At 41.8% G+C, this 27,656-nt stretch overlaps 1 protein-coding gene across 4 annotated transcripts in view; it reads right to left on the bottom strand.

The window, feature by feature from the left end:
- phrf1 (PHD and ring finger domains 1) overlaps positions 1–27,656 on the bottom strand; it is a 225,178-nt gene that overhangs the window by 26,160 nt on the left and 171,362 nt on the right. For all 4 annotated transcript variants that reach the window (XM_063061550.1, XM_063061552.1, XM_063061551.1 and 1 more), the window contains 2 exons: positions 22,716–22,867; positions 5,336–9,067 (listed from right to left, as the gene is read on the bottom strand). In XM_063061550.1, coding sequence (XP_062917620.1) covers positions 5,336–9,067; positions 22,716–22,867 — 3,884 coding nt within the window. The remainder of the gene's footprint in view (positions 1–5,335; positions 9,068–22,715; positions 22,868–27,656) is intronic.

Here is a 27,656-nt window from a genome sequence, read left to right on the forward strand (position 1 = left end):
AATCTTTCCTGTAATACCACAGGCTCACAGCTTGTTAAGCAGCCCCATGTGTGGCACCTTGTCAAAGGCCTTCTGAAAATCCAAGTAGACATCATCAACCGATTCTCCTTTGTCTACTGCTTGTTATTTCTTCAAAGAATTCCAACAGATATGTCAGGCAAGATTTTCCCTTGAGGAAACCAAGCCGACTACGGCCTATTTGATCATGTGCTTCCAAGTACCCCTAGATCTAATCTTTAATAATCGACTCCAACATCTTCCCAACCACTGAGGTCAGACTAACTGGTCTATAGTTTCCTTTCTTTTGCCTCTCTCCCTCTTCAAGAATGGAGTGATGTCTGCAATTTTCCAGTCTTCCAGAAGCAATCCAGAGTCTAGTGATTCTTGAGAGATCATTACTAATGCTTTCACAATCTCTTCAGCCACCTCTTTCAGAACACTGGGACCTTCAGACCTTTCAGTTTCCCAAGAACCTTCACCTTGAAAATAGTAACTTTGCACACTTCATGGAACTTCCACCATACTGTTTGTGTCTTCTATAGTTCATCTCCCATTTCGTTCTCCCCCCATTACTACATCTCCAGCATTGTTTTCCAATCTATTCTCAACTCTCTTTTACACATTATGTATCTGAAAAAAACTTCTGGTATCCTCTTTAATATTATTGGCTAGCTTACTTTCGTATTCCGTCTTTACTTCCTTAATGACTTTTTTAGTTGCCTTCTGTTGTTTTTCAAGGGGAGCTGCCACAAGAAAGTAATCTCCATTATCAAAGACATCACCATCAAGGGCTTGCTCTCTTCTCACTGCTGTCATCAGGAAAGTGGTACAGGAACCTCAGGACCCACACCATCAGGTTCAGGAGCAACTATTACCCCCTCAATCAGCAAGCTCTTGAACTAGAGGGGATAACTTCAATCATCTCAACTCTGATCAGATTGCACGCCCTATGGACTCATTTTCAAGGACTCTACAACTCACGTCCTCAAAATTATTTATTTATTTTTTCTATTTGCACATTGCTTGTTTGTACCTCTTTGTGCGTAGTTTTTTATTGATACTATTGTATTTCTTTGTTCTGTGAATGCCCACAAGGAAATAAATCCCAGGGTATACGGTGCATATGGTGACATATATGTACATTGATAATAAATTTATTTTGAACTTTGAGATACAACTGAACATCAGTCCAAGGCAACAGGTATGTACAAGACAGGTATATTCCAAAAAAGAAGACATTTTCGAGTGGAAAAAGGATGCAACCGTGGTTGACAAGAGAAGTCAAAGCCAAAGTTAAAGCTAAGGAGAGGGCATACAAGGAAGCAAAAATTAGTGGGAAGACAGAGTATTGGGAAGTCTTTAAAACCTTACAAAAGGAAACCAAGAAGGTCATTAAGAGAGAAAAGATGAACTATGAAAGGAAACTAGCAAATAATATCAAAGAGGATACTAAAAGCTTTTTCAAGTATATAAAGAGTAAAAGACAGGTGAGAGTAGATACAGGACCGATAGAAAATGATACTGGAGAAATTGTAATGGGAGATGAGGAGATGGCAGAGGAACTAAACAAGTATTTTGCATCAGTCTTCACTGAGGAAGACAGCAGGATACCGGACACTCAAGGGTGGCAGGGAAGAGAAGTGTGCGCAGTCACAATTACAAGAGAGAAAGTACTCAGGAAGCTGAATAGGCTAAAGGTCGATAAATCTCCTGGACCAGATGGAATGCACCCTCGTGTTCTGAAGGAAGTAGCTGTGGAGATTGCGGAGGCATTAGCGATGATCTTTCGAAAGTCGATAGATTCTGGCATGGTTCCGGAGGACTGGAAGATTGCAACTGTCACTCAGCTATTTAAGAAGGGGGCAAGGAAGCAAAAAGGAAATTATAGACCTGTTAGCTTGACGTCGGTGGTTGGGAAGTTGTTGGAGTCGATTGTCAAGGATGAGGTTACAGAGTACCTGGAGGCATATGACAAGATAGGCAGAACTCAGCATGGATTCCTTAAAGGAAAATCCTGCCTGACAAACCTATTACAATTTTTTGAGGAAATTACCAGTAGGCTAGACAAGGGAGATGCTGTGGATGTTGTATATTTGGATTTTCAGAAGGCCTTTGACATGGTGCCACACATGAGGCTGCTTAACAAGATAAGAGCCCATGGAATTACAGGAAAGTTACATACATGGATAGAGCGTTGGCTGATTGGCAGGAAACAGAGAGTGGGAATAAAGGGATCCTATTCTGGTTGGCTGCCGGTTACCAGTGGTGTTCCACAGGGATCAGCGTTGGGGCCGCTTCTTTTTACATTGTACATCAACAATTTGGATTATGGAATAGATGGCTTTGTGGCTAAGTTTGTTGACGATACGAGGGGCCGGTAGTGCTGAGGAAACGGAAAGTCTGCAGAGAGACTTGGATAGATTGGAAGAATGGGCAGAGAAGTGGCAAATGAAGTACAATGTTGGAAAGTGTATGGTTATGCACTTTGGCAGAAAAAATAAATGGGCAGACTATTATTTAAATGGGGAAAGAATTCAAAGTTCTGAGATGCAACAGGACTTGGGAGTCCTTGTACAGGATTCCCTTAAAGTTAACCTCCAGTTTGAGTCAGTAGTGAAGAAGGCGAATGCAATGTTGGCATTCATTTCTAGAGGAATAGAGTATAGGAGCAGGGATGTGATGTTGAGGCTCTATAAGGCGCTGGTGAGACCTCACTTGGAGTACTGTGGGCAGTTTTGGTCTCCTTATTTAAGAAAGGACGAAAAAATAAATGGGCAGACTATTATTTAAATGGGGAAAGAATTCAAAGTTCTGAGATGCAACAGGACTTGGGAGTCCTTGTACAGGATTCCCTTAAAGTTAACCTCCAGTTTGAGTCAGTAGTGAAGAAGGCGAATGCAATGTTGGCATTCATTTCTAGAGGAATAGAGTATAGGAGCAGGGATGTGATGTTGAGGCTCTATAAGGCGCTGGTGAGACCTCACTTGGAGTACTGTGGGCAGTTTTGGTCTCCTTATTTAAGAAAGGATGTGCTGACGTTGGAGAGGGTACAGAGAAGATTCACTGGAATGATTCTGGGAATGAGAGGGTTAACATATGAGGAACGTTTGGCCGCTCTTGGACTGTATTCCTTGGAGTTTAGAAGAATGAGGGGAGACCTCATAGAAACATTTCGAATGTTAAAAGGCATGGACAGAGTGGATGTGGCAAAGTTGTTTCCCATGATGGGGGAGTCTAGTACGAGAGGGCATGACTTCAGGATTGAAGGGCGCCCTTTCAGAACAGAAATGCGAAAAAATTTTTTTAGTCAGAGGATGGTGAATCTTTGGAATTTGTTGCCACGGGCAGCAGTGGAGGCCAAGTCATTGGGTGTCTTTAAGGCAGAGATTGATAGGTATCTGAGTAGCCAGGGCATCAAAGGTTATGGTGAGAAGGCGGGGCAGTGGGACTAAATAGGATAAAATGGATCAGCTCATGATAAAATGGTGGAGCAGACTCAATGGGCCGAATGGCCTACTTCTGCTCCTTTGTCTTATGGTCAACAGTGGTTCTATGTCATTTCATCTCCAGTCTCCAAACAGTGAGGCAACTGGCTCCTGATGACGGATGTATTATCTGTGCCCAATGCACTGGTCCTTCCTGCATGGTTGGTGCATCAGGTCCTCTGCCCGAATAAAACCCTTAATGAGTTTAGGGGGCAAGTGGTATTACAGTGTGAGGTTGTGCAATTATATCACTGCTTTAATACAAGGTATCCAGTTACACTGACTCCATTTTACTCTGTTCACATCCTCACCAATTCCCGCACTTTCCACCACTCAGCTACATAATTAGTGACCAATTAACCTAACAATTCACAGGTAACATGTAAAATGCTGGAGGAACTCAGCAGGTCAGGCAGCATCTAGGGAAGGAATAAACAGTCAATGTTTCGGGCTTAGACCCTTCATCAGGTTGTGTGGCCGGGTTACAGTTGATATGACGATTGGTGGTGTTATAGATAGCATAGAAGACTGGCAGAGAATACAACATGATATAAATCAATTGCAGATATGGGCAGGGAAATGGCAGATGGAGTTTAACCCGGCTAAATGTAAAGTGTTGCACCTTGGTAGGTCAAATGTAAAGAGACAGTACACTGTTAATGGTAGGACCTTTAACAGTGTTCATATTCAGATGGATCTTGGCATCCAAGTCCATTTCTCCCTGAGTTTGATTGGATGGCAAAGGCGACATTTGCAATGTTTGCCTTTACTAGTGAAGGAATTGAGTTCAAAAGTCAGGAACTTTATAAAGTTGCAACTTTATAAAACGCTAGTTAGGCCATATCTGGAGTATTGCATTCAGTTCTGATCACCTCATTACAGGAAGAATGTTGAGGCCTTGGAGAGGGTGCAGGAGAGGTTTACCAGGATGCCGTCTAGATTAGAGGGCATGTGCTATAATGGGAGGTTGGACAAACTTGGGCTGTTTTCTCTGGAGCAACGGAGACTGAGGGGAGATCTGATAGAGGTTTATAAGATTATGAGAGGCAGAGATAGAGTAGACAGGGAGTATCTCTTCCCCATTATTAAGGACCCCCATCACCCAGGACATGCCTTCTTCTCATTGCTACCATTAAGAAGAAGGTACAGAAGACAGAAGACACACGCTTAACATTTCAGGAACTGTTCCTTCCCATCCACCATCAGATTGCTGAACAGACAATGAACTCATGAAGACTATATCACTATCTTTTGCTCTCTTTTTGCACTACTTATATAATTCATTTATATATATATTAATTTCGTATTGTAATTTTCAGTTTTTTAACATTAAGTATTGCAATGTACTGCTGCCACAAATGACAAATACCAATGATATTAAACTATTGAAAATTGATATTGTTACTAGTCTTGGCCTCTCTTGTTGCTGTAGTCTGTAAACCCGAAGCAGCGAATGAAACTACTTCATCTCTGCCAGTGTGATATAACCGACATTGAGGCATAGAAAGCTACTTGGCCAGGTACACGGATAGGAAAGGTTTAAAGGGATATAGGTCCAATGCAGCTTTGTTTGCAATTTTTGTTGGCATGGACCAATTAGGACGAAGAACAGAAATGAGGGTGGGGAATCTGTGGAATTCATTGCCACAGGCAGCTATGGAGAGCAAGTCATGGGGCATATTTAAAGCAGAGATTGATAGGTTCTCGATTAGAAAAGATGTAAAAGGTTCTAGGGAGAAGGCAGGAAAGTGGGGTTGAGATCAGGCCATGATGGAATAGTGGTCTTTAGCTCCTATGTCTTATGGTCCAATATAAAGTGCATTAACCTATAAAGGAAACGTCATACTCACTTGCAGGCCTTCCAGAGGGAGCCTCGTCCTTCTCAGTCTCCAAGTTCCAAGTTACTCTCTTGACAAGAGGCTTGGTTTTCACTCCAGTGCTTTGTGAAGCAGCTTCGGTCTCTGCCTTTCTTTTCACTGGTTCTGTCGACGGCAATCCACACTCGTTACCACTCTCTGTTTTCATTGACCCCAGCCTTTTCTCCCATGATTCATTTCCAACCGTAGCAGTCCGTGCTTCCTCCTGCTTCATTACACTGTGTGAATCAGGGCAAACTGCCTCTGGCCTTGGTTCATTCTTCTCCAAGCGCACGTCTGCCACAAAGTTCTCTACCTGCTCACTCTTGAAGGAGGTTACTGTCTCAGTACTGGGAGGGACAGAGCTTTTTGGATGCTCAGTTGTACTCATGCCCACAGATACTTTTTGATCATCAACACATGCAACGGGTTTAACATCTGCAGGTATCGTTGGTTTAACGTCTACAGGTATCGATGGATTAACGTCTAACGGTATCGATGGTTTAACGTCTACAGGTATCGATGGTTTAACATCTGCAGGTATCGTTGGTTTAATGTCTACAGGTATAGATGGTTTAACGTCTGCAGGTATTGATGGTTTAATGTCTGTGGGTATCGATGGTTTAATGTCTGCAGGTATCGATGGTTTAACGTCTACAGGTAGCGTTGGTTTACCATCTACAGGTATTGATGGTTTAACATCTACAGATATAATTGGTTTAACATCTACGGGTATCCATTGTTTAACGTCTACAGGTAGCGTTGGTTTAACATCTACAGTTATTGGTGTAACATCCACAGGTATAACAGGTTTAATATCTATAGGTATCACTGGTCTAACACCTACAGGTATTGCTGGTTTAGCAAAGTTCAAAGTGTCAGCTTCAGCAAAAGATGTTGGATCTGATGTAGCTGAAAGAGGCAGCGGAAACAGTTCATCGTCAGGCTTCACGGCTTCGTCATCCACTGTCAAAGGTGCACTCTTCTTTTCTTGACAGAGATCAATCCGGGAACCAGAAACCTCACCTGCGACTGGGCACCCCACGTGAACAGACTCAGAGGAAATACTTGGAGTTTTTATTTCTGCTTCTGCTTGCCTTGTCTGTGTGTCCGAACCTTCCCAAAGAGGTTCAGCTACAGCAGGAATTTCCACCTTATCTTTTCCAAAGTTCTCACTTTGGTAGATGAACTCTTTGCTTTGTTCAGGAAGCTCCATTTGCTCTGGTTCTTCTTGTACTTGATCACTGTGTGCCACTGATTCCTCATTTATTACATGAGAAGAATTCTGGTCAACAGACAAATTGTTACCACCCTGTGAGCCCTCAGCACTACAAGAAATTATAAGCTCCTGCACTGCTGCATTCTTCTCCAAAGACTCATGCCTGGCAGAGGGTGAAGGTCTCTTTTGCTCTTGATCCTTCTCATTAGATGCTACTTCCTCCTGAGTAAATTTCCGTCTTCTTTCAACTTCTGGGGCATGCCACTTTGTCTGTGACCCTCTCTCTCTAGACCTAGATCTACTCTGATCCCTTGACCGAGAATGAGTTCTTGATCTAGTCCTTGGTTTCCTTCTCTCTTTGGATCGTGATCGAGTCCTTGATCTTCGTTTTCCTTTATATCTAAAAGATCTTCGTTTCTCCCTTGAACTTGATCTGGTCCGTGACCTTCTCTTATCCCGTGAACTGGATCTAGACCGCGATCTCCTTTCTCTAGAACTAGATCTGGACCATGACTTTGTCTTCTCTCTAAATTTAGGCCATAGCTTTCTCTTATCTCTGGATCTCGATCTCCTTCTCTCCCTTGACCAGGAGGTTGAGCGCCTCCTTCGCCTATCATACTGTTCTCGACTCAGTTCCCGTCGATACTGCCTTCTCTTGCCTTTCTCGCTGCTGCTTCGGGAGTGCTTGTAAGAACCCTTGTGGTCCTTTGAGCCGGAGACTTTCCTCCACTTCTTGCGGCTGTCCGTAGATGCATCAGAAGATGAGCTACCTGATCTTCGTTCTCTTGATTTTGATCTAGAACGTCCTCTCTTTTCCCTGCACCTTTCCTGCTTCACTTTCCGTCTCCTGTACCTTTCAGAGCTGCTAGACCGAGACCGTGATCTGGACTTCGATCGCCGCCGTTCTCTCGAATGCGATCTCACCCTTTTCCGCTCCTTTGACCTTGACTTTGATCTGTAGCCCCCATGATTCTCGCGGACCAAATTCTTGCTTCTACGTCGGCTGTGAGAACTTGATCTCGACCTCGAGCGAGCCTTTGGTTCAGTGTGGACTTTTTTATCAGCTCTGTCTCTTACCTCATTTTCTGAAGTGATATCTACATCAGTTCTCATTCCAGTGGGAACAGTCTGGTTAGTGCCCTTCAAAGCCCCTTCATCAGAAAATGAACATGAAGAAACACCATCACTGTCCGTGTTAACTAGCTGTTGCTCAGACCTGTGTCCATCTTCAGACACTGAAAAGCTGCACTGCATTTGGCTTTTGTGCACGTTATTCCACTTGCTCGTGCCAGACTCTGCACTCAATATCTCGTCCTTGGCCTCAGAAGGAACCTGAGAGCCACAAGAAGCTTCCAAGTCAGAGTCCAAAGAGGGTATAGTAAAAGATTGGTAAGCATCGGGGTCCTCGGCTGGGGTTTCTGCTTTGATTTTACAAGGTTCAGATTGTTCAGCATCGGAATGAAAATAAAGGCTTACTGTGTCTGCTCTGGGTTCCTCTCCTACTGACACCACATTGCCAGGGCTGGAAGCCGGAGACTCACCTTCACATTTTGATTCTCTCCTCTCAGGGGTGGAATTAGATGAACTTGGGTCAGAACCCGTGGGTTCGAAAGGATCATATATATCATCTGCACTTTTTACATTGGTTGGCAATGGCGAATTGTTGGCCTTTTTGCCACAGTGTTGAACTTCATCATCTGTAGGTTCAAATGGGTCATACGGATCCAAGCTAGGCAACCTCGCGCCACTCATCAACTTTACACAACTCTGTGCAGACGAGCTGGGAACTATGTCCTGACCTCGGAGCCTTCCTGGGAAAACACCAGAGGTGTTGGCTGAGCCTAGAGCAAGAGAAGACTGAAATCTTTCCTGGAATGGTCTTTCACCACTCTTTGCAGGCTCCGTAGACCCTGAAGCCTGAGTATTCTGGTGACCACCCCCCAGTTTGTTTACAGGAGGTATTCCATTACCTTGCGTGTTACTACTGGTTTGACTCTTGATCTTTGGTATTCTAGGGAATTCAGATATATCAAGCCTCTTAAGAGCTGGTTTGGGTGGGATCCGGTTCAATGTGCCCATGTTGTTTTTAATATGCAAGTTCGAGGCACTGTTTAACCACCTGAAAGGCGTGAAGCCACTGGTTCCCTTCTGATTGTCCCCTGCACTTTTACCAGGTGCTCCTGTCTGCTGCGTACCAGTGACAAAAGCAGATTCTCCAGTTCTGGGGCCAGAGGATACCTCAGGCATGGGGGTAAACGTCCCTGAAAAGGCAGGTCGCAGGTTGCCGGAAGCTGTTTGCTGCCGTAGATTCGAGGGAAAATCAGATGTTGATGGAAAAGCAGTTGAGGAAGATTTCTTTGTAGGAGTCAAGCCAACAGTTTTCCAATCCCCTTTCGGGCCACTTGTGGAGTTCCCTGAGTTATGAGCACTTGTGGATAAACTGCCACTGGAAGTCTCGCCTGTTCTGCTGCTACTGGATGGTAACAGTGAAGGTTGGCTTGATGCAGCTGCAGAGAGGAAGTGATAAAATTAATAAAGTTCCAAAGAACACAACGAATCACAATGGTTTACAACAACAACAGGAATTCTGCAGATGCTAGAAATTCAAGCAACACACATCAAAGAATCACAATGGTTACTCATTATCTGAATAGCAATGTTTCATTTCAAATCAATGTGCTACAACACACAGTTAGCCAGGGACAGAGTGGGAGCCTTTAGGAACCAAAGAGGTAATCTATGCGTGATGTGAGTCACATTCAGGTCACGCTCTCTTCTCAGGAGGTATAGGAGGCTCAGGACCCACACCACCAGGTTCAGGAACAGTTATTACCCCTCAACCATTAACTCCTGAATCAGAGGGGATAACTTCACTCACCTCAACTCTGCCTCGATTCCACAACCTATGAACTCACTTTCAAGGGGCACTGTAACTAATGTTCTCAGTTTTTGTTTGATTGTTTATTTATCTTTTTACTATTTACTTTCTTTTGTATTTGAACAGTTTGCGTGTTGGCTGTTTGTCAGTCTCAGTGTAGTTTTTCACTGATTCTATTGTATTTCTTTTTTCTACTCTGAATGCCTGCAAGAAAATGAATCTCAGGGTTGTATATGGTGCCATATATGTACTTTGATCATAAATTTACTTTGAGTACATTAGTGACATTTAAGAGACTCTTAGGCACATGAATGATAGGAAAATAAAGGGCTGTGTAAGAGGGAAGGGTTAGATTGGTACAACATCGTGGGCTGAAGGACCTGCTGTAATGATCTATGTTCTATGAATATTTCTCATCTGTATTCACCAAGAAATGTCCAGTGAGGGCCAACAGTCTGGAGATGGTCAGCATTAACGTGGAGGAGGGGTTCGATGCGATGGAACACACAAGGGTTGATAAATCCCTAGGTCTAAACAAGATCAGGTTGCTAAACAACTTGAGGGAGGAGGTGCCTTGGGCCCTGAAGGAGAATTTGGAACATTTGTTAGTCACAAGTTGAAGTGTCAGAGACGAGGGGATAGCAAATGCTGTTCCCTATTAAAGTAGGGTATCATACACAAATTAGGTTACTTAAGGCCAGTGAGCCTTATGTAAGAGGTACAGAAGTTATTGGAGAAAATCCAGAGGGATACAATTTACGTGCATTTGGAAAAATACAGGGTGGGCATGGAGAATCAGCATGGCTTTGTGTGGGGGAAATCCTGTCACTTTAATTTGATTAAAGATGTTTTGGAGGAGATAACTAAAGACAGTGAAGACAGAGAGGTAGATGTTGTCCATGGAGCAGTAAGGCATTAGACAAGGACCTACATGGTAGCTGACCCTTGTCTAATTTATTGTAAAATTGGCTTAAGATATGAGGCAGAGGGCAGTAGCGAAAGGATGCTTTTCAAAATTGTTTAATGTCATTTCCTGTACACAAGTGTAGAGGAGAACAAAATAGTTGTTACTCCAGATCTGATGCAGCACAAAACAAACATAATAAGATAAAGAACACAATAATAATAAAACACAATAAATATAAATACATAAGACTGCTTACATACGTAGATTGCTTGTATGTCCATAAAATTACACTAGGCACAGGAGTGTCTGTACATAAGGAGACTGACAGGAAATATGATATAGTAGTGGTGGGTTGGGGGTGTAGAGGGTTGGGTTAGTGGGTGGAGGTGTTGATTAGAATCAGAATCAGGTTTAATATCACCGTTATATGTCATGAAGTTTGTTTTTATTGGTGGCATTACATTGCAATATATAATAATAATGGGAATGGGACAAACAGTCCATGAGTGGGGGGGGTGGGGATCCTTCATGATGTTACTGGCCCTTTTCTGGCACCTTACTGTATATATATGTCCTCAATGGTGGGCAGGCTGAAGCCAGTGATATATTGGGCAGTTTTGAGAGCCTTTCTGTGCGCCACAGTGATTAGATGTCTGTGACTAGTGGTGGACCACAGAGATCAGTAATTGAAACCCTTTTTACTTGTGATATATTTACAATTTGGGTGTGAATTTTAAGCGCATCTATAAACTTCTCGAGCGGCACTATCATATTTTCTTCCACTCCTACCCTAGCAGCACGTTCTGGGCGCTTACTACTCCCTGTGTAAAAAAAAATTATTCTGCACATCCTCTTTGAACTTTCCTCCCCTCACCCTGAAGCTATGCCTTCTTATACTTGACAAGTTTATCCTGGGAAAATGGGTGGCGTGGTGGAGGTGTAAGGCACTGCTTCCCTCTGCTAGTCAGCAGGTCCCCCTCGGGCAAGGCGTAGCAGCTGTTTGTCCCTCCAGTCAGGGTCATGTGAAGCCATGGCAGAAGCTAGTGGATGGTTGTACCAGTAACTGGGGCATATCACAAATCCTGGTTATGCAACTGCTGACACCAGACAGACAATCTCTGAGGAGAATTGACGATAACTAGGGTCACCTATCTTGTAAAGCCACAAGCAGGCAATGGCAAACCACTTCCGTAGAAAAATTTGCCAAGAACAATCATGGTCATTAAAAGCTCATGATCGCCCGTCATTCAACACTGTACATAACAAAGAAACAAACCCTGGGAAATTGAATCTGGCTGTCTGCCCAATCTACATCTCTCCTAGTTTTTATGCCCTTCAATGAGGCCGTCCCTCAGCCTCGGAAACTCTAGAGGAAACAAGCCTCTCCCCCCCACCCCCCCCCATATCAACTTTAAGTTCCTCGGTGTTCTCACTTCAGAGAATGTGTCCTGGGTCCAGCACCAAAGTGCCTTTAGAACATAGAATATAGAATAGTACAGTACAGCACAGTACAGGCCCTTCGGCCCACATTGTTGTGTCGACCCTCAAACCCTGCCTCCCTTATAACCCCCCACCTTAAATTCCTCCATATACCTGTCTAGTAGTCTCTTAAACTTCACGAGTGTATCTGCCTCCACCACTGACTGAGGCAGTGCATTCCACACACCAATCACTCTCTGAGTAAAAAACCTTCCTCTAATATCCCCCTTGAACTTCCCACCCCTTACCTTAAAGCCATGTCCTCTTGTATTGAGCAGTGGTGCCCTGGCAAAGAGGCGCTGGCTATCCACTCTATCTATTCCTCTTATTATCTTGTACACCTCTATCATGTCTCCTCTCATCCTCCTTCTCTCCAAAGAGTAAAGCCCTAGCTCCCTTAATCTCTGATCATAATGCATACTCTCTAAACCAGGCAGTATCCTGGTAAATCTCCTCTGTACCCTTTCCAATGCTTCCACATCCTTCCTATAGTGAGGTGACCAGAACTGGACACAGTACTCCAAGTGTGGCCTAACCAGAGTTTTATAGAGCTGCATCATTACCTCGCAACTCTTAAACTCTATCCCTCGACTCATGAAAGCTAACACCCCATAAGCTTTCTTAACTACCCTATCTACCTGTGAGGCAACTTTCAGGGATCTGTGGACATGTACCCCGAGATCCCTCTGCTCCTCCACACTACCAAGTATCCTGCCATTTACTTTGTACTCTGCCTTGGAGTTTGTCCTTCCAAAGTGTACCACCTCACACTTCTCCGGGTTGAACTCCATCTGCCGCTTCTCAGCCCACTCCTGCATCCTATCAGTGTCTCTCTGCAATCTTCGACAATCCTCTACACTATCTACACCACCACCAACATTTGTGTCATCTGCAAACTTGCCAACCCACCCTTCTACCCCCACATCCAGGTCGTTAATAAAAATCACGAAAAGTAGAGGTCCCAGAACAGATCCTTGTGGGACACCACTAGTCACAACCCTCCAATCTGAATGTACTCCCTCCACCACAACCCTCTGCCTTCTGCAGGCAAGCCAATTCTGAATCCACCTGGCCAAACTTCCCTGGATCCCATGCCTTCTGACTTTCTGAATAAGCCTACCGTTAGGATGAAGGCACAGCAGCACCTCGACTTTCTTAGAAGTTAGCAAAAATTCAGCATGACATTTCAAGCTTTGACAAACTTCTATAGATGAGTCATAGAGAGTATCCTGACTGGTTGCATCATAGCCTGGAATGAATACACCAAAGCCCTTAAACAGAAAATTTCACAAAAGTAGTAGATATAGCCCAGTCCATCAGAGGTAAAGCCCTCCTCACCATTGAGTACACCTACACGGAGCACTGTCACGGGAAAGCAGCATCCATTATCAAGGCCCTTCACCATCCAGGCCATGCTCTCTTCTCACTGCTGCCATCAGGAAGAAGGTATAGAATCCTGAGGTCCCGTACCACTAGGTTCAGGAACAGTTATTATCCCTCAAACATTAGGCTCCTGAACCAGTGTGGATAACTTCACTCATCCCAACACTGAACAGTTCCCACAACCAATGGACTCACTTTCAAAGACTATAACTCATGTTCTCAATATTTATTACATTTAAATGAACCTGGTCATCAGGTGTTCTCAGTAGGAGAGCATTTTGGAGGTAGTGATCACAACTCTATCTCCTTTACCATAGTGCTGGAGAGGGATAGGAGCAGACCATAAGACGATAAGACAGAGGAGCAGAAGTAGGTCATTCGGCCCATTGAGTCTGCTCCACATTTCAATCATGGGCTGATCCAATTCTTCCAGTCATCCCCACTCCCCTGCTTTCACCCCATATCCTTTGATGCCCTGGCTAATCAAGAACCTATCTATCTCTGCCTTAAATACACCTAATGACTTGGCCTCCACAGGTGCCAGTGGCAACAAATTCCACAGATTTACCACCCTCTGATTAAAGTAATTTTTCCGCATCTCTGTTCTAAATGGACGTTCTTCAATCCAGAAGTCGTGCCTTCTTATCCTAGAATCCCCTACCATGGGAAATAACTTTGCCATATCTCAGGCATATGTTCAGGCCTTTTAACATACGGAATGTTTCTATGAGATCCCCCCTCATTCTCCTGAACTCCAGGGAATACAGCCCAAGAGCTGCCATACGGTAACCCTTTCATTCCTGAAATCATTCTTGTGAATCTTCTCTGAACCCTCTCCAATGTCAGTATATCCTTTCTAAAATAAGGAGCCCAAAACTGCACACAATACTCCAAGTGTGATCTCACAAGTGCTTTATAGAGCCTCAACATCACATCCCTGCTCTTATCTTCTATACCTCTAGAATTGAGTGCCAACATTGCATTCGCCTTCTTCACCACTGACTCAGCCTGGAGGTTAACCTTTAGGGTATCCTGCACAAGGAATCCCAAGTCCCTTTGCATTTCTGCATTTGAATTCTCTCCCAATCTAAATAATAGTCTGCCCGTTTATTTCTTCACCAAAGTGCATGACCGTACACTTTCCAACATTGTATTTCATTTGCCACTTCTTTATCTATTCCACTAAACTATTTAAGTCTCTCTGCAGGCTCTCTGTTTCCTCAACACTACCTGCTCCTCCACCTATCTGGAGGCCATGAGAAGGCCTTGGCAAGCAGGATTAAAGAAAAGCCAAGGCATTATTTAATTTGGGAAAACATTTAATTGGGGTAGGGGGATATATGATGTTATTAGGCACGAACTCAGGAGCATAAATTGGGAGCAGATGTTGTCAGGGAAGTGCACAGAAATGTGGCAATTGTTCAGGGAATATTTGCATGGTGTTCTGCATAGGTATGCTCCACTGAGGCAGGGAAAGGATGGTAGGGTAAAAGAACCAGGGCGTACAAAGGATGTGGAAAATCTAGTTAAGAAGAAAAGAAAAGCTTACAAAACTTTCAAGAAAATCGGTACTAATAAGAGTTCTAGAAAATTACAAGGTTGCCAGGAAGGAGCTTAAGAATGAAGTTAGGAGAGCTATAAGGGGCCATGAGAAGGCCTTGGTGAGCAGGATTACAGAAAACCCCAAGGCAGTCTACAAGTATGTGAAGAGCAAGAGGATAGGACCAACCAGGTGCAATAATGGAAATGTGTGCATGGAGTTGGAGGAGGTAGCGGAGGTACTTAATACTCTGCTTCAGTATTCACCAGGGAAAAAGACTTTGGCAATTGTGGGGATGACTTACAGTGGACTGAAATGCTTGAGTGTATAGACATTAAGAAAAAGGATGTGCTGGAGCTTTTGAAAAGCATTAAGTTAGATAAGTTGCTAGGACCAGACAAGATATACCCCAGGCAACTATGGGAAGTGAGGGAGGAGATTGTTGAGACTCTGGCGATGATCTTTGGTTCACCAACAGGGATGGGAGAGGGACCGGAGGACCGGAGGGTTGCAAATGTTGTTCCCTTGTTCAAGTAAGGGAGTAGAGATAACCCAGGAAAATTGTAGACCAGTGAGTCCTACTTCAGTGATGGGCAAGTTATTGGAAAACATCCTGAGAGGCAGGATTTATGAATATTTGGAGAGATATAATCTGATTAGGGATAATCAGCAAAGCGGCTTTACACAGAAGGCAAAGAGTGGTTGTAGATGGTTCGTATTGTGCACGGAAGTCGGTGACCAGTGGTGTTCTGCAGGGATCTGTTCTGGGACCCCCTCCTCTTTGTGATTTTTATAAATGACCTGGATGAAGAAGTAAAAGAATGGGTCAGTAAGTCTGCTGAAGACACAAAGGTTGGGGGTGTTGTGGATAGTGTGGAGTGCTGTCAGAGGTTACAGCGGGACATCAATAGGATGCAGAACTGGGCTGAGAAGTGGCAGATGGAGTTCAACCCAGATAAGTGTGAAGTGGTTCATTTTGGTAGGTCAAATTTGAAAACAAAATTTAGTATTAATGGTATGACTCTTGGCAGTGTAGAGGATCAGAGAGAACTTGGGGTCCATGTCCATAGGACACTCAGAGCTGCTGCACAGGTTAACAGTGTTGTTAAGAAGGCATATGGTGTGTTGGCTTTCATCAACCATGGAACCGAGTTCAAGAGCCGTGAAGTAATGTTACAGCTGTGCAAGACCTTGGTCAGACCTCACTTGGAATACTACATTCAGTTCTGGTCACCTCACTGCAGGAAGGATGTAGATACTATAGAGAGAGTGCAGAGGAGATTTATGAGGATGTTGCCTGGATTGAATAGCATGCCTTATGAGAATAGGCTGGCTTGGGGACTTCCGGTAGCGCTCATGGAGTGAAGTCGCGTTCTTGACTCGCTCCATTACCTCTGAGTTTTTTTTCTTATGATCAGCTATATTTTAATTAACCATTAAGGCATCAACTTTTACAATACTTTGAAATAAATTGGGCTCTCCGATAACTGGATGCGTTTAAGGTCTGCTATGTCTAAGAATGGGAAAAACGGGAAGGATGGCAAACCTCCGGTTAAACCGAAAGGTATTGATTTCCCTCCGACTGAACCACCGGTGACTTTGAAAGCTATATCGGAGTTAATTCAAAGGGAAATTTCAACCTCTATTACGGAGCTGATTCGTGCGGAAATTTCAACCTCTGTTACGGAGCTGATTCGTGCGGAAATTTCAACCTCTGTTACGGAGCTGATTCGTGCGGAAATTTCAATTAATTTCCAGAAAATTGCCGATTCAATTGCTAAGATACAAACATCTATTACGGAACATCAGTCGGCTATATCTGATCTTCAAAAATCCACGCAACAAAGTGAGCTTAAGATGGGGAAAATCGAAGAAACAATTAATGTAATGAAGAAGAAACTTGACTTTCTGACCTTTAAAAACTCTGACTTAGAATCTAGAATGCGACGGCAGAATCTACGAATGATTGGGGTGCGTGAAGCTGTTGAATCTGATAACCCTATGAAGTATTTTTCTCAACTTTTAAAAGATGCATTTCCTACTGTATTTCCTGACCAACCACCGTTATTGGATCGTGTTCACAGAGTTCCATCATACTCGCCTAGGTCAGATAAACCTAGACATGTCATTTTACGGTTTCGTTACTTTCAAGACAAGGAGAAACTGTTTCGATTCGTTCGATCTAAAGGTTTCATTGATTTTTTGGATCTTAAGTTCCGATTTGTGGAAAATTTTAGTAAACCAATCCGGGATCAACGGGTTCATTACAGATCTGTGATGTCGGAACTCTACAAGATGGATTTAAGACCAGCGCTTCTTTACCCTGCACGTTTAAGGATTCGTACGTTGGATGGAGCCCTCCGTTTTTTTGACTCTCCATCGGATGCCCAGAGTTATCTGGATCAATTTTCACCTTCAACATCTTAATTGTAATTTTTTAACTATCTCCGTTGATCGGAGGCTGTGAATTTGTCGGTCTTAATTTTTTTTGCCTTATTTGGGCAGAAAAGTTTATTTTTGATTACTTAATATGGTTGCTAAACTTTCTTTTTAACTGCGTCATTTCTTTCTTTTTCCCAGAGGATTCTGGGTGGTTACTTCCTTATTGTCATTTTACGTATTTCCTTTGTGGCCTTAAATTTTGTAGTTTTTTTTAAAATCTATTTTGTTTTGTAGGTTTTTATAACTAGTTTATGTTAATAATCTTTTTTTTTTGTTGTTTTGTTTATTCATGGGTCTGGGGTTTATTGCAGTTTTTTTATATATTTTCTGGCTTTTATTCTGTTATGTGTTTATTTTAATTGAGTTATCTTTTTTTTATTCTTTTACTGCTTTATAATCAGCTGATCTTTTTTATACTTACACTTCTTTTTTAGGGAGCGTGTACCGGAAGTCATGGGGGTAGTTTCAGTGCTTGCTTCTTTCGGGCTGGTCTGCGTTACATTTAGCCTTGATGTCATGGGGTGGGGGGTGGTGGGAGGGGCTTCACGTTTTAGTTTCTTTCTTCTTGGGCTATATACATTGTTGAAGTATTGGTTGCATTCTTCTTCCCAGTATCTCTTGTATGTTCTGTTCCCTCTCCGGGTTCGTGGGTCGAGCCTATCGTCAATCCTCCTTGTTGTGGGTTGACTTTAGGGTTTATGGAGTCTATTATTAATTTTGTCTCCTGGAATACTAATGGTCTTAATCATCCTATTAAAAGGAAAAAAGTTTTTAAAGTGTTCCGGAGACTTAAAGCACAAATTTTATTCTTACAAGAGACCCATGTGCGGAGGGGGGACAGACTACGTTTTTTTAAATTCTGGAAGGAACAACAGTTTCATTCGAACTCCAATGCTAAGATTCGAGGTGTCTCTATTTTTATAGACTCCTCAGTTACTTTTATACAACATGATATTATTTCTGATCCGAATGGTAGATTTCTATTGGTTAGTGGTTTACTATTTAATAAAAAAGTAGTTTTGGTTAATGTTTATGCTCCTAATATGGACTGTCCGGAATTTTATAAATCATTATTTAATCAGTTTCCGAATTTGAATGAGTTTTCATTGATCTGGGGCGGAGACCTTAATACCTGTTTGTCTCCAGCTTTGGACCGTTCGGCTCCTTTACGGACCTTACCTAATAAATCTGCAACTTTGATTAATTCATTCCTTTCTGATTCTGGGTCGACGGACATTTGGCGCTTTTTGCATCCTCAGGAAAAAGATTTTTCTTTTTTTTCACATGTTCATCATTCCTATTCAAGAATTGATTATTTCTTTATTGATTCTCGTCTTATTTCCTCAGTGATTAAATGTGATTATGAATCTATAACCATTTCGGATCATGCTCCACTTAAGCTTTCTATTAAAATTCAGGCCAATATACATATAATAGACAATGGCGTTTTAATTCGCTGTTGCTTCAGGACTCGGACTTTGTTAACTTTATGAATGAACAGATTGATCTTTTTTTTTACAATTAACCATACAGAGGATATTTCTGTTAACACTCTTTGGGACACTTTTAAAGCTTATATTCGTGGTCAGATTATCTCGTATTCTGTTGCTTTGAGGAAGAAGCAGAAGCAGGAGGAGTTGGTAATTGTGGACAAGATTAAGGAAATTGATAAGAAATATGTTATAGCTCCTTCTGAGGAGTTATATAAACAAAGAACTGAACTTCAAATGGAACACAGTTTATTACTCTCGTCCTCGATTGTAAACCAATTAAAGAAAACAAGAAGTGAATTTTATGTACACAGTGACAAAATTGGCAAACTGTTGGCTAATCAATTGAAGTCTAATTATGCTAATTCTCAAATTAATCAGATTTATAACCAAAATGATCGACTGATACTTGATCATGTGGGGATTAATCAAACCTTCTGTGATTTTTACTCTTCCTTATATCAATCAGAGTCTCCTCGAGATTCTAAATATATGAATGATTTTTTAGATAATTTAGACTTCCCTGAGATTTCACAGGATATGTCTTCTATGTTAGATACTCCCATTACCATGGATGAGATTAAGAATGTTATTTTCTCTATGAATTTGGGGAAAGCTCCTGGCCCTGATGGGTTTACCGTAGAATTTTATAAATGTTTTGCTCCTTCATTAATCCCTTGGCTCTGTAGGGTTTTTGAGGCTTCATTGAAACTTGGTAAACTTCCTGAATCTTTTAATAGAGCGTCAATTTCTTTAATATTAAAGAAGGATAAAGATCCTGCTCAATGTGCATCTTATAGACCAATATCTTTATTAAATGTTGATTCTAAAGTTTTTTCTAAGTTATTAGCAAATAGATTAGAAAAAGTACTTCCCTCTATTATTTCGGAAGACCAAATGGGTTTTATTAAAGGTCGTTACTCTTTTTATAATATTCGTACACTGTTAAATATCGTTTATACTCCCTCACAAAATGTTCCTGAGTGTGTTATCTCTTTAGATGCCGAGAAAGCTTTTGATAGAGTAGAATGGCCTTATTTATTTAAGGTGCTTGAAATGTTTAATTTTAGCTCGAAATTTATATCCTGGATTAAACTCTTATATTATTCTCCTGTGGCCTCGGTCCGTACTAACTCTTTAAGTTCACCTTTTTTCCCTCTTTTTCGAGGTACTCGACAAGGTTGTCCTCTTAGTCCCTTATTATTTGATATTGCATTAGAACCTCTTGCAATTGCCATTCGAGAATCTTCAAATATTACTGGGATAACTCAGGGCTTAAAGTCCAATAAATTATCACTCTATGCTGATGATTTACTTTTATATATTTCTAATCCTCAAAAATCCATCCCGGCTGTTTTAGAGTTATTAGCACAATTTGGTCTTTTCTCAGGTTATAAATTAAATCTTAGTAAGAGTGAACTCTTTCCGATTAATAAACAACTTCCCTTATATTATAAATTTCCATTTAAATTGATTAATAATTATTTTTCATATCTTGGGATTAAAATTACTTGTAAATACAAAGATTTATTTAAGACTAACTTTTTACCATTAATAGACCATAGTACTCAACTTTCATCTAAATGGTTTCCTTTATATTTAACTTTGATTGGTCGTATTAATGCAGTTAAGATGTTTTTTTTGCCAAAATTTTTATATATATTTCAGGCATTACCAATCTTTGTTCCAAAATCTTTTTTTGACAAAGTTGACTCTAAAATTTCTTCATTTATTTGGCAGAATAAAAACCCGAGACTGGGTAAAATACATTTACAGAAAGCTAAGAGAGATGGAGGCTTAGCATTACCTAACTTTAGATTTTATTATTGGGCAATTAATATTCGACATATGAAATTCTGGTCACTGGACCAGGATATACTATCCATTCCTAAATGGGTAGTATTGGAATTACAATCTGTTCAGGGTTTTACACTTGGCTCTATTTTAGGTTCCTCTCTTCCTTTTGATTGGAAACGCCTTAAACAGGTGTCTAACCCGATAGTTAAATATACCTTGCGTATTTGGTTTCAATTCAGAAAATTTTTTGATCTTAATCAATTTGGGTTAGCGATTCCTATTTTAGGTAACATATTTTTTCCTCCCTCTTTTACAGATCGTGCTTTTCAAACTTGGAAGACTAAGGGTATTTCACGGTTTTTGGATTTATTTTTAGATGGTTCCCTTATGTCTTTTGAACAATTATCTAATAAATATAACTTATCAAGAATACATTTTTTTAGATATCTACAAGTTAGAAATTTCCTAAGTACTATACTTTCTTCCTTTCCAATGCTTCCTCCTACATACATTTTAGATACTATAATCAACCTTAATCCATGTCAGAAAGGTGCATCGGCTATGATTTATAATATTATTATGAAACTTAGGAAAGCTCCATTTGATAAGATTAGGGTAGATTGGGAACAGGAATTGGGGTTTACCATTTCCGTGGATGACTGGGGGCAGATTTTACAATTAGTCAGTACTTCCTCTATCTGTGCTAAACATTCCCTAATTCAATTTAAAGTTGTTCATAGAGTACATATGTCCAAAGATAAGTTAGCGCGCTTTTATTCTCATTTTTGTGATAGATGTCCGGGGCAGATAGCCTCTTTAACTAATGTGTTTTGGTCTTGCCCTACTTTGGAAACTTTTTGGAGAGACATTTTTAATATTATCTCCAAGGTATTGAATATAGATATCTCTCCTCACCCTATTACTGCTATCTTTGGACTACCTAAAATTTCCAGTAATCTCTCCCCTTCAGCCCGTAGAATGATTGCATTTCTTACTTTAATGGCGAAAAGATGTATCTTACAATATTGGAAAGAGCTTAATGCTCCAACTACCTTTTTTTGGTTTTCTCAGACGATATTATGCTTGAATTTGGAGAAAATTAGAAGCAATCTTTATGACTCCTCATTTAAATTTGAACAGACTTGGAGATCTTTTATTCAATATTTTCATTTAATGTAATATATACCCTTCTTGGTTTTTTTTACTGTTTTTAATGGAGGTCGGGATTGAGGACGTGATTTTAAGTTTAACTCTGTTTGGTTTCAAGTTAGCCCATTGCTTTGCTTTGCTTTTAGTTAGTTGCACGGTGGGTTTTTTTTGGGGGGGGGGGTTTTCCTTTTCTCTATTGATATATATATAAAATTAGTATACTATTATGTTACCTTGGTATGTTATGTTTAAATTACATTGTTTGTAGTATTTTTTTTGTATTAATATCTTCTGTAATTTTATTATATTCTAACAGTGTATTAGTGTCTATATGGCTTACCTTTTTGTATACATATTTAATAAAAAGATTTAAAAAGAAAGAAAGAGAATAGGCTGAGTGAACTTGGCCTTTTCTCCTTGGAGCAACTGAGGATGACACATGACCTGATAGAGGTGTATAAGAAGATGAGAGGCATTGATCGTGTGGATAGCCAGAGGCTTTTTCCCAGGCCTGAAATGGCTAATACAAAGGGGCAAAGGTTTAAGGTACTTGGAGGCAGGTACAGAGGGGATGCCAAGGGTACATTTTTCACACAGAGTGTGGTAGGTGCATGGAATGCACTGCTGGCAATGGTGGTGAGTCTTTTAAGAGACTCTTATGTAGGTACATGGAGCTTAAAAAATAGAGGGCTACGCGGTAGGGTAATTCTAGGAAGTCTCTAGAGTAGGTTACATGGTCAGCACAACATTGTGGGCCGAAGGGCCTGTAACGTGCGGTAGATTTGTATGTTCTGTGTTCTATTTATTAATTATTATTATTTTACTTTTTTTTGTATTTGCACAATTTGTTGTCTTTTGCAGATTAGATGCTTGTTAGTCTTTGTGTGCAGTTTTCACTGATTCTATTGTGTTTCTTTGTATTTACTGTGAATGCCCGCAAGCAAATCAATCTCAGGGTTGTATATGGTGACATATATATATACTTCGATAATAAATTTAGTTTGAACTTTGAACGTTATAGCTCATAACCTGTAATCCAGGTTAAAAATACAACATAGCTGAAGATAATATGCTCTGGTTTGATGAATACCTTTTGCCCTTAGTGATCCATCCCTGTTGATCACAATGTTGGAGCTATCCATCAGTAGAACATTCTGCCCAGCGAGGATACTTTCCAGCACATCTGGTACCGGTGTGGCTTCTGGTTGTGCTTCCTGCCCATCAACTGGAAGTCGTCCATTCCTGTAACACAGCAAGAACAAGGTTAAAAATTTCCTTGTAAGGAGGAACATTACACTTTGCTGCAAGCCCTGCTGTCTAGAGCTATAGAAACCTTCCAGGCACCTCAAGAGCACTGGTGACTGTTTCCATTTTGCAGGAGAATGCAAGATCCTATCTCCAATGCCTGTTAACACGATGAGCCAAGCAAACTGTGCTTGGCTTTCTCTCTTACAGCCTTAATCAAGGCTTCAGTCTCTCTGTGTAAAAAAAGATGTGCTGATGTTGGGGAGGGTCCAGAGGAGGTTAAAGGATTGAGGTGTAAGGAATGTTTGATGGCTCTGGGCCTGTACTCACTGGATAAAGATATCATTAAAACCTATCAAATATTTAAAGGCCTAGATAGATGTGGAGAGGATGTTTCCTATAGCGGGGTAGTCTAGGACCAGCGGGCACAGCCTCAGAATAGAGGGACGTCCATTTAGAACAGAGATGAGGAGGAATTTCTTTAGCCAGAGGGTGGAGAATCTGTGGAATTCATTGCCACAGATGGCTGTGGAAGCCAAGTCACTGGATGTACTTGATTAGTCACAGCATCAAAGATTATGGGGGAGAATGCAGGAGAAAGGGCTTGAGAGGAGAATGAATGTCATGCTGAAATAGCAGAGAATGGATGGGCCAGGTGGCTTAATTCTGCTCCTATGTGAATGCCAAAATTGCCAGTATACAGCAAGAGTCACTAACACTGCCAGTCACTGCCACTGGGGGACAGACCTCATATCTCTGTTGTGCTAGCCCACATTAATGATGATCCATTATCCATCACAACATGCAGCCTTGAGAGGTGTGAAAGCTTCCAGTGGAGTAAATAAATATAAACATCTTATCTTTGGTGAGTTAGTAGCTAGCAGCGGTCTGAGGTAACTGACAGAAGAACTAGAACTCAGTTGAAAAAGAGGAATGAAGACAGAAGAGATGGTAGATGCTGGAATCTGGGTGAAGCAGTCTGCTGGAAGAACAGCATGACAATGGACCTCTTGTATGATCAGATGGACTCTTGGCCTCACAATCTACCTCGTAATAACCTTGCACCTAATTGTCTGCCTGCACTGTACTTTCCCTGTAACTGTTACACTTATTCTGCATTCTGATATTGTTTTACCTTGTTCTACCTCAGTGCACCATTTATTTGTAATGCCCTGGTTAAATTTTTACTGCTATGCTGCAGGTATTTCATTTTAGCAATTCTACAAGGACAGTCTATTCTGTTTTTAGCATGTTTGGGGTTGAGCCAAAGATAAGGGGCTATGTTGTTCAACTTAGGAATGTTGTGTCAGCCAATCAGGATGGTGGAATTGGGAGAAGGTTCTAGAGAAAGCTGGGCTGAGAGGTTTTTGTAACGGACACTGGTGTGAGTCAAGGTCTTTTTGGCAGGAGCTGCGAGAAAACAGGAGAGAAGCTGGATAAGGATGTAGTCTCTGTTGCACGTAGTGCTTTGTATAGATGAATGGCTTCAAGGGGAAGCCCATTTGTTCAAGGTGGATTTTGAGCGCCATTCGGAAGGTGGTTTGTGCTTTCAAGCAGACCGTAGGTCCAGCATGTGATTTAAAGACAACTTCAACATGAGATCCAACTTATGTGCACATTTAGCATGGGTTAATTGTGATGGTGCCTTTTCTTTGCTTTTCTTTTTTCTGACTAACCGTTTAATAAAGCAGTAAGCTGTAAATATACTTTCTTTACAATTGTATGCAGTGTACAATCTGTTATTTTTTGCTGAAGGTTAATTGCATGAGGGCAGTAGTTATACAGTATTCGCACAGATCACAGTTCAGATGGTTGAAACATCCCAACTTCCCGGTTTTGGTGGGACCCAAGTCATACTGACCCTAGACGCATGGTAAAAAGGGGTTTAACTGTGGGGGTTATTGCCCAGGATTTGAATCCCTGAATACTCTGTATTTGCTGTAAGAATCAATGAAGTGGTTCGTGTGTTTAAGCCTGTGTTTAAACTAGTGTCTGGGAAAGTGATTAATTACTGACACCGCAGAGATTAAACTTTGGTGCGATTCAAAGAGATTATCTGTAACTAGTGCTTGTGTTCTTAGCGAAGTGGGTATCTGCAGCCCAGATAATTTGTTGATTTGGGGTTTAAGTACCATTAAAGTATTAGGGAAAGTCACCCTTGTTGAATGGTGTTTTGATCAAATGGCTGGTAAGGATGTTGTTAGTCCAGTCCAGTAAAAGCGTGACGGGACTGGATCTGCCTGGTACGACTGGAGCACCTGGAAAAGCGGGGCTATGGGTTGTCCAGACTTTTATAGAAGTGAGGGTGAAGAATTGGGAGACAAGTTTCCCGTAGCTGATGGTGGAGACTTTAAAATCAAGTTGCTCTCTTTTCTGCAAAGTGAGGGGAAGGAGTTGTCTGATATGAAAGGTCCTTCAGCTGGTGATTTAAATTCTGAGTTCATTTTGGCCATAACATCACTGGTTGACAAATGCAGAGTTATATCTGCGGGGAGCCAAAGTTATTGTAGGCTGGGAGTGTTCTCTGGGGTCAAGCCCAGACCCGATGGGATAAAAAATATGAGGCTTGGGCTGAGTGGAGGTCTCAGTTATTGGATGAATTATAATGTGAAAAATCTGAGACTGGTAGAGAGCTTAAGCGGCCCGGTGGCTGATATAGTGAGGTTCCTCAAGGCAGAAAATCCATTAGCCACGTCAGCTAATTATCTGAAAGCTCTGGAAGATGCCTTTAACACTGCTGGAAGTGCAGCCGATCGTAGGATGAGGTTTAGGCACACATTTCAGGAGGAAGGAGAGAAGTTATCTGCCTACATTTTCAGTCTGGAGAAGCTGCTGCTCTGTTTGTACCACAAAAGGGGCATTCAATAGTCTGAGAGAAATTGTTTGAGGATGGAGCAAGCTGTGAAGGGCAGGCTGTCACATGACGTGATTGCTCTACATATTCTAATGACCCACAGGATGCCCCCTCCTCCATCTTTTACCGAGTTACTCAGAGAAGTTAGAGGGGTGGAAAACGCGGTGGGGGAGCAGGAGGGCTCTGTCAGCAGGGCAAACTCCTCGGTAGCAGCCTCTGTTACTAAAGCAACCCCTGACGCCACACAAAAGGGGTTTTGCAGGATGTCGCGAAAGATCTGAGGGCCAAGGTATCTCAGAGATATTGGCTGGTGCTGCCACCAAGCATGACAAGGCTGACAGGAAGCTGGCCCCACTGGTAGGCCATACCAAGGCAAGGGCTGCTACCGAGCGGGGTCCCTTGACCAGAGAAGTGACCGGTATTTTCTGTTACAACTGTGGAGAAGATGGACATTTCAGGCGGGAGTATGAAGGACAGGAAAATTTTTGGAAAGTAAAACAGCGGTTAATCAAACAGAGAAGAAAAGGGGTAAAAACTACAGAGGGACCCAGTAAAGGAATGGGCTGGCATTTCAGAGTATACATTCCTATCAGTGTATCAAGGGAAGAACTGAAGTACAAAACACTATTCCTTAAGGTTTAGTGGGACCAAGCTCTGTCGTATCCAAACGGATTGAAGGTGTTTATGCTACAGCCGTATGTGACACAGGTTCTCAAGTTACTTTGCTTTATAGATCCTTTTACAATCGGTATTTGACGCATTTACCATTGATACCACTCAGTGCTTTTCAGATTCAGGGGCTCAGCACTGAAGAGTACCCATACAATGGTTACTTGTTGCTGAAGCTGGAGTTTTCAGAAGCAGATGCTGGAGTGACTGAGACTATTGACACACCAGGGTTGGTCTACCCGGATCCGGTTACAAAGGGTGGAGCTTCCATTCTTGTGGGAACAAACACTGCCATTGTGAGAAGGCTCATGGGAGCATGCAAGGAGAGAAATGGACAGAACTTTCTGAAAACCTTGTCCATCCACCCTGTGTTCAGAGCTGCTTCTGAGAAGCTACGAGTTCCTCCTAAGAAGGATGATGAGCAGAAACGGGGAACTGGCTAAACTACACCCTGTCTAAACTTGTTATGTTTCATCCTGGAGGAGTAGCTAAAGTGCCAGGAACCCCAGAATTTGACAGAATGGAAAAGAACATTAACTGAGAAGATGTTGGGACATGAAGATGTGTTTTCTACTGATGAATCCGATGTTGGTTACTCCAGGAGTACTTGCCATACTATTAGAGTGACTGAGGACACCCCTTTCCGAGAGAGGTCTTGCCGGTTAGCACCAGCAGAGGTTGAAGATGTTTGGCAGCACCTACTTAAACTGAAAGAAGTTAAGTTCAGTCACGGAGTAGGGGAACCTGAGCCACTGGCAGACACGGTGATGGACAGGGGGAGACAGGAAGGGTCACAAGGGGTAGTTGAAGCTGGAGGAGCAGAAGATGAAATAAAGAGGTCCAAAGAGTCAGGAAACCACCAGATAGGCTGGCCTATGACACACTGGGGGAACAGAGTGTAGTGCCTATCCCCCTAGTTAGATATATCCCTACCATTTACAAATGGGTTAGAGGTCCTGACATTATAAAATTCCAATGAAAACTGTGTTACTAATGATGGGCTGATAAATTTCAAAGTCACGAGGACATGACTATTTTTGGTGGGGGGAAGGGGGAGTGTAATGCCCTGGTTAAGATTTTTATTGCTATGCTGTAAGATATTTCATTTTAGCAGTTCTGTAAGAGCAGTCTGTTCTGCTTTTAGCATGTTTGGGTTTAAGCTAAAGATAAAGGGCTATATTGTTCAACTTAGGAATGTTGCATCAGCCAATAACAATGGTAGAATTGGAAGAAGGTTCTCGAGAAAGCTGGGTGGAGAGGTGT

The sequence above is a fragment of the Mobula hypostoma genome, chromosome 11, assembly GCF_963921235.1.
Source record: "Mobula hypostoma chromosome 11, sMobHyp1.1, whole genome shotgun sequence".
NCBI classification, from domain to species: domain Eukaryota; kingdom Metazoa; phylum Chordata; class Chondrichthyes; order Myliobatiformes; family Myliobatidae; genus Mobula; species Mobula hypostoma.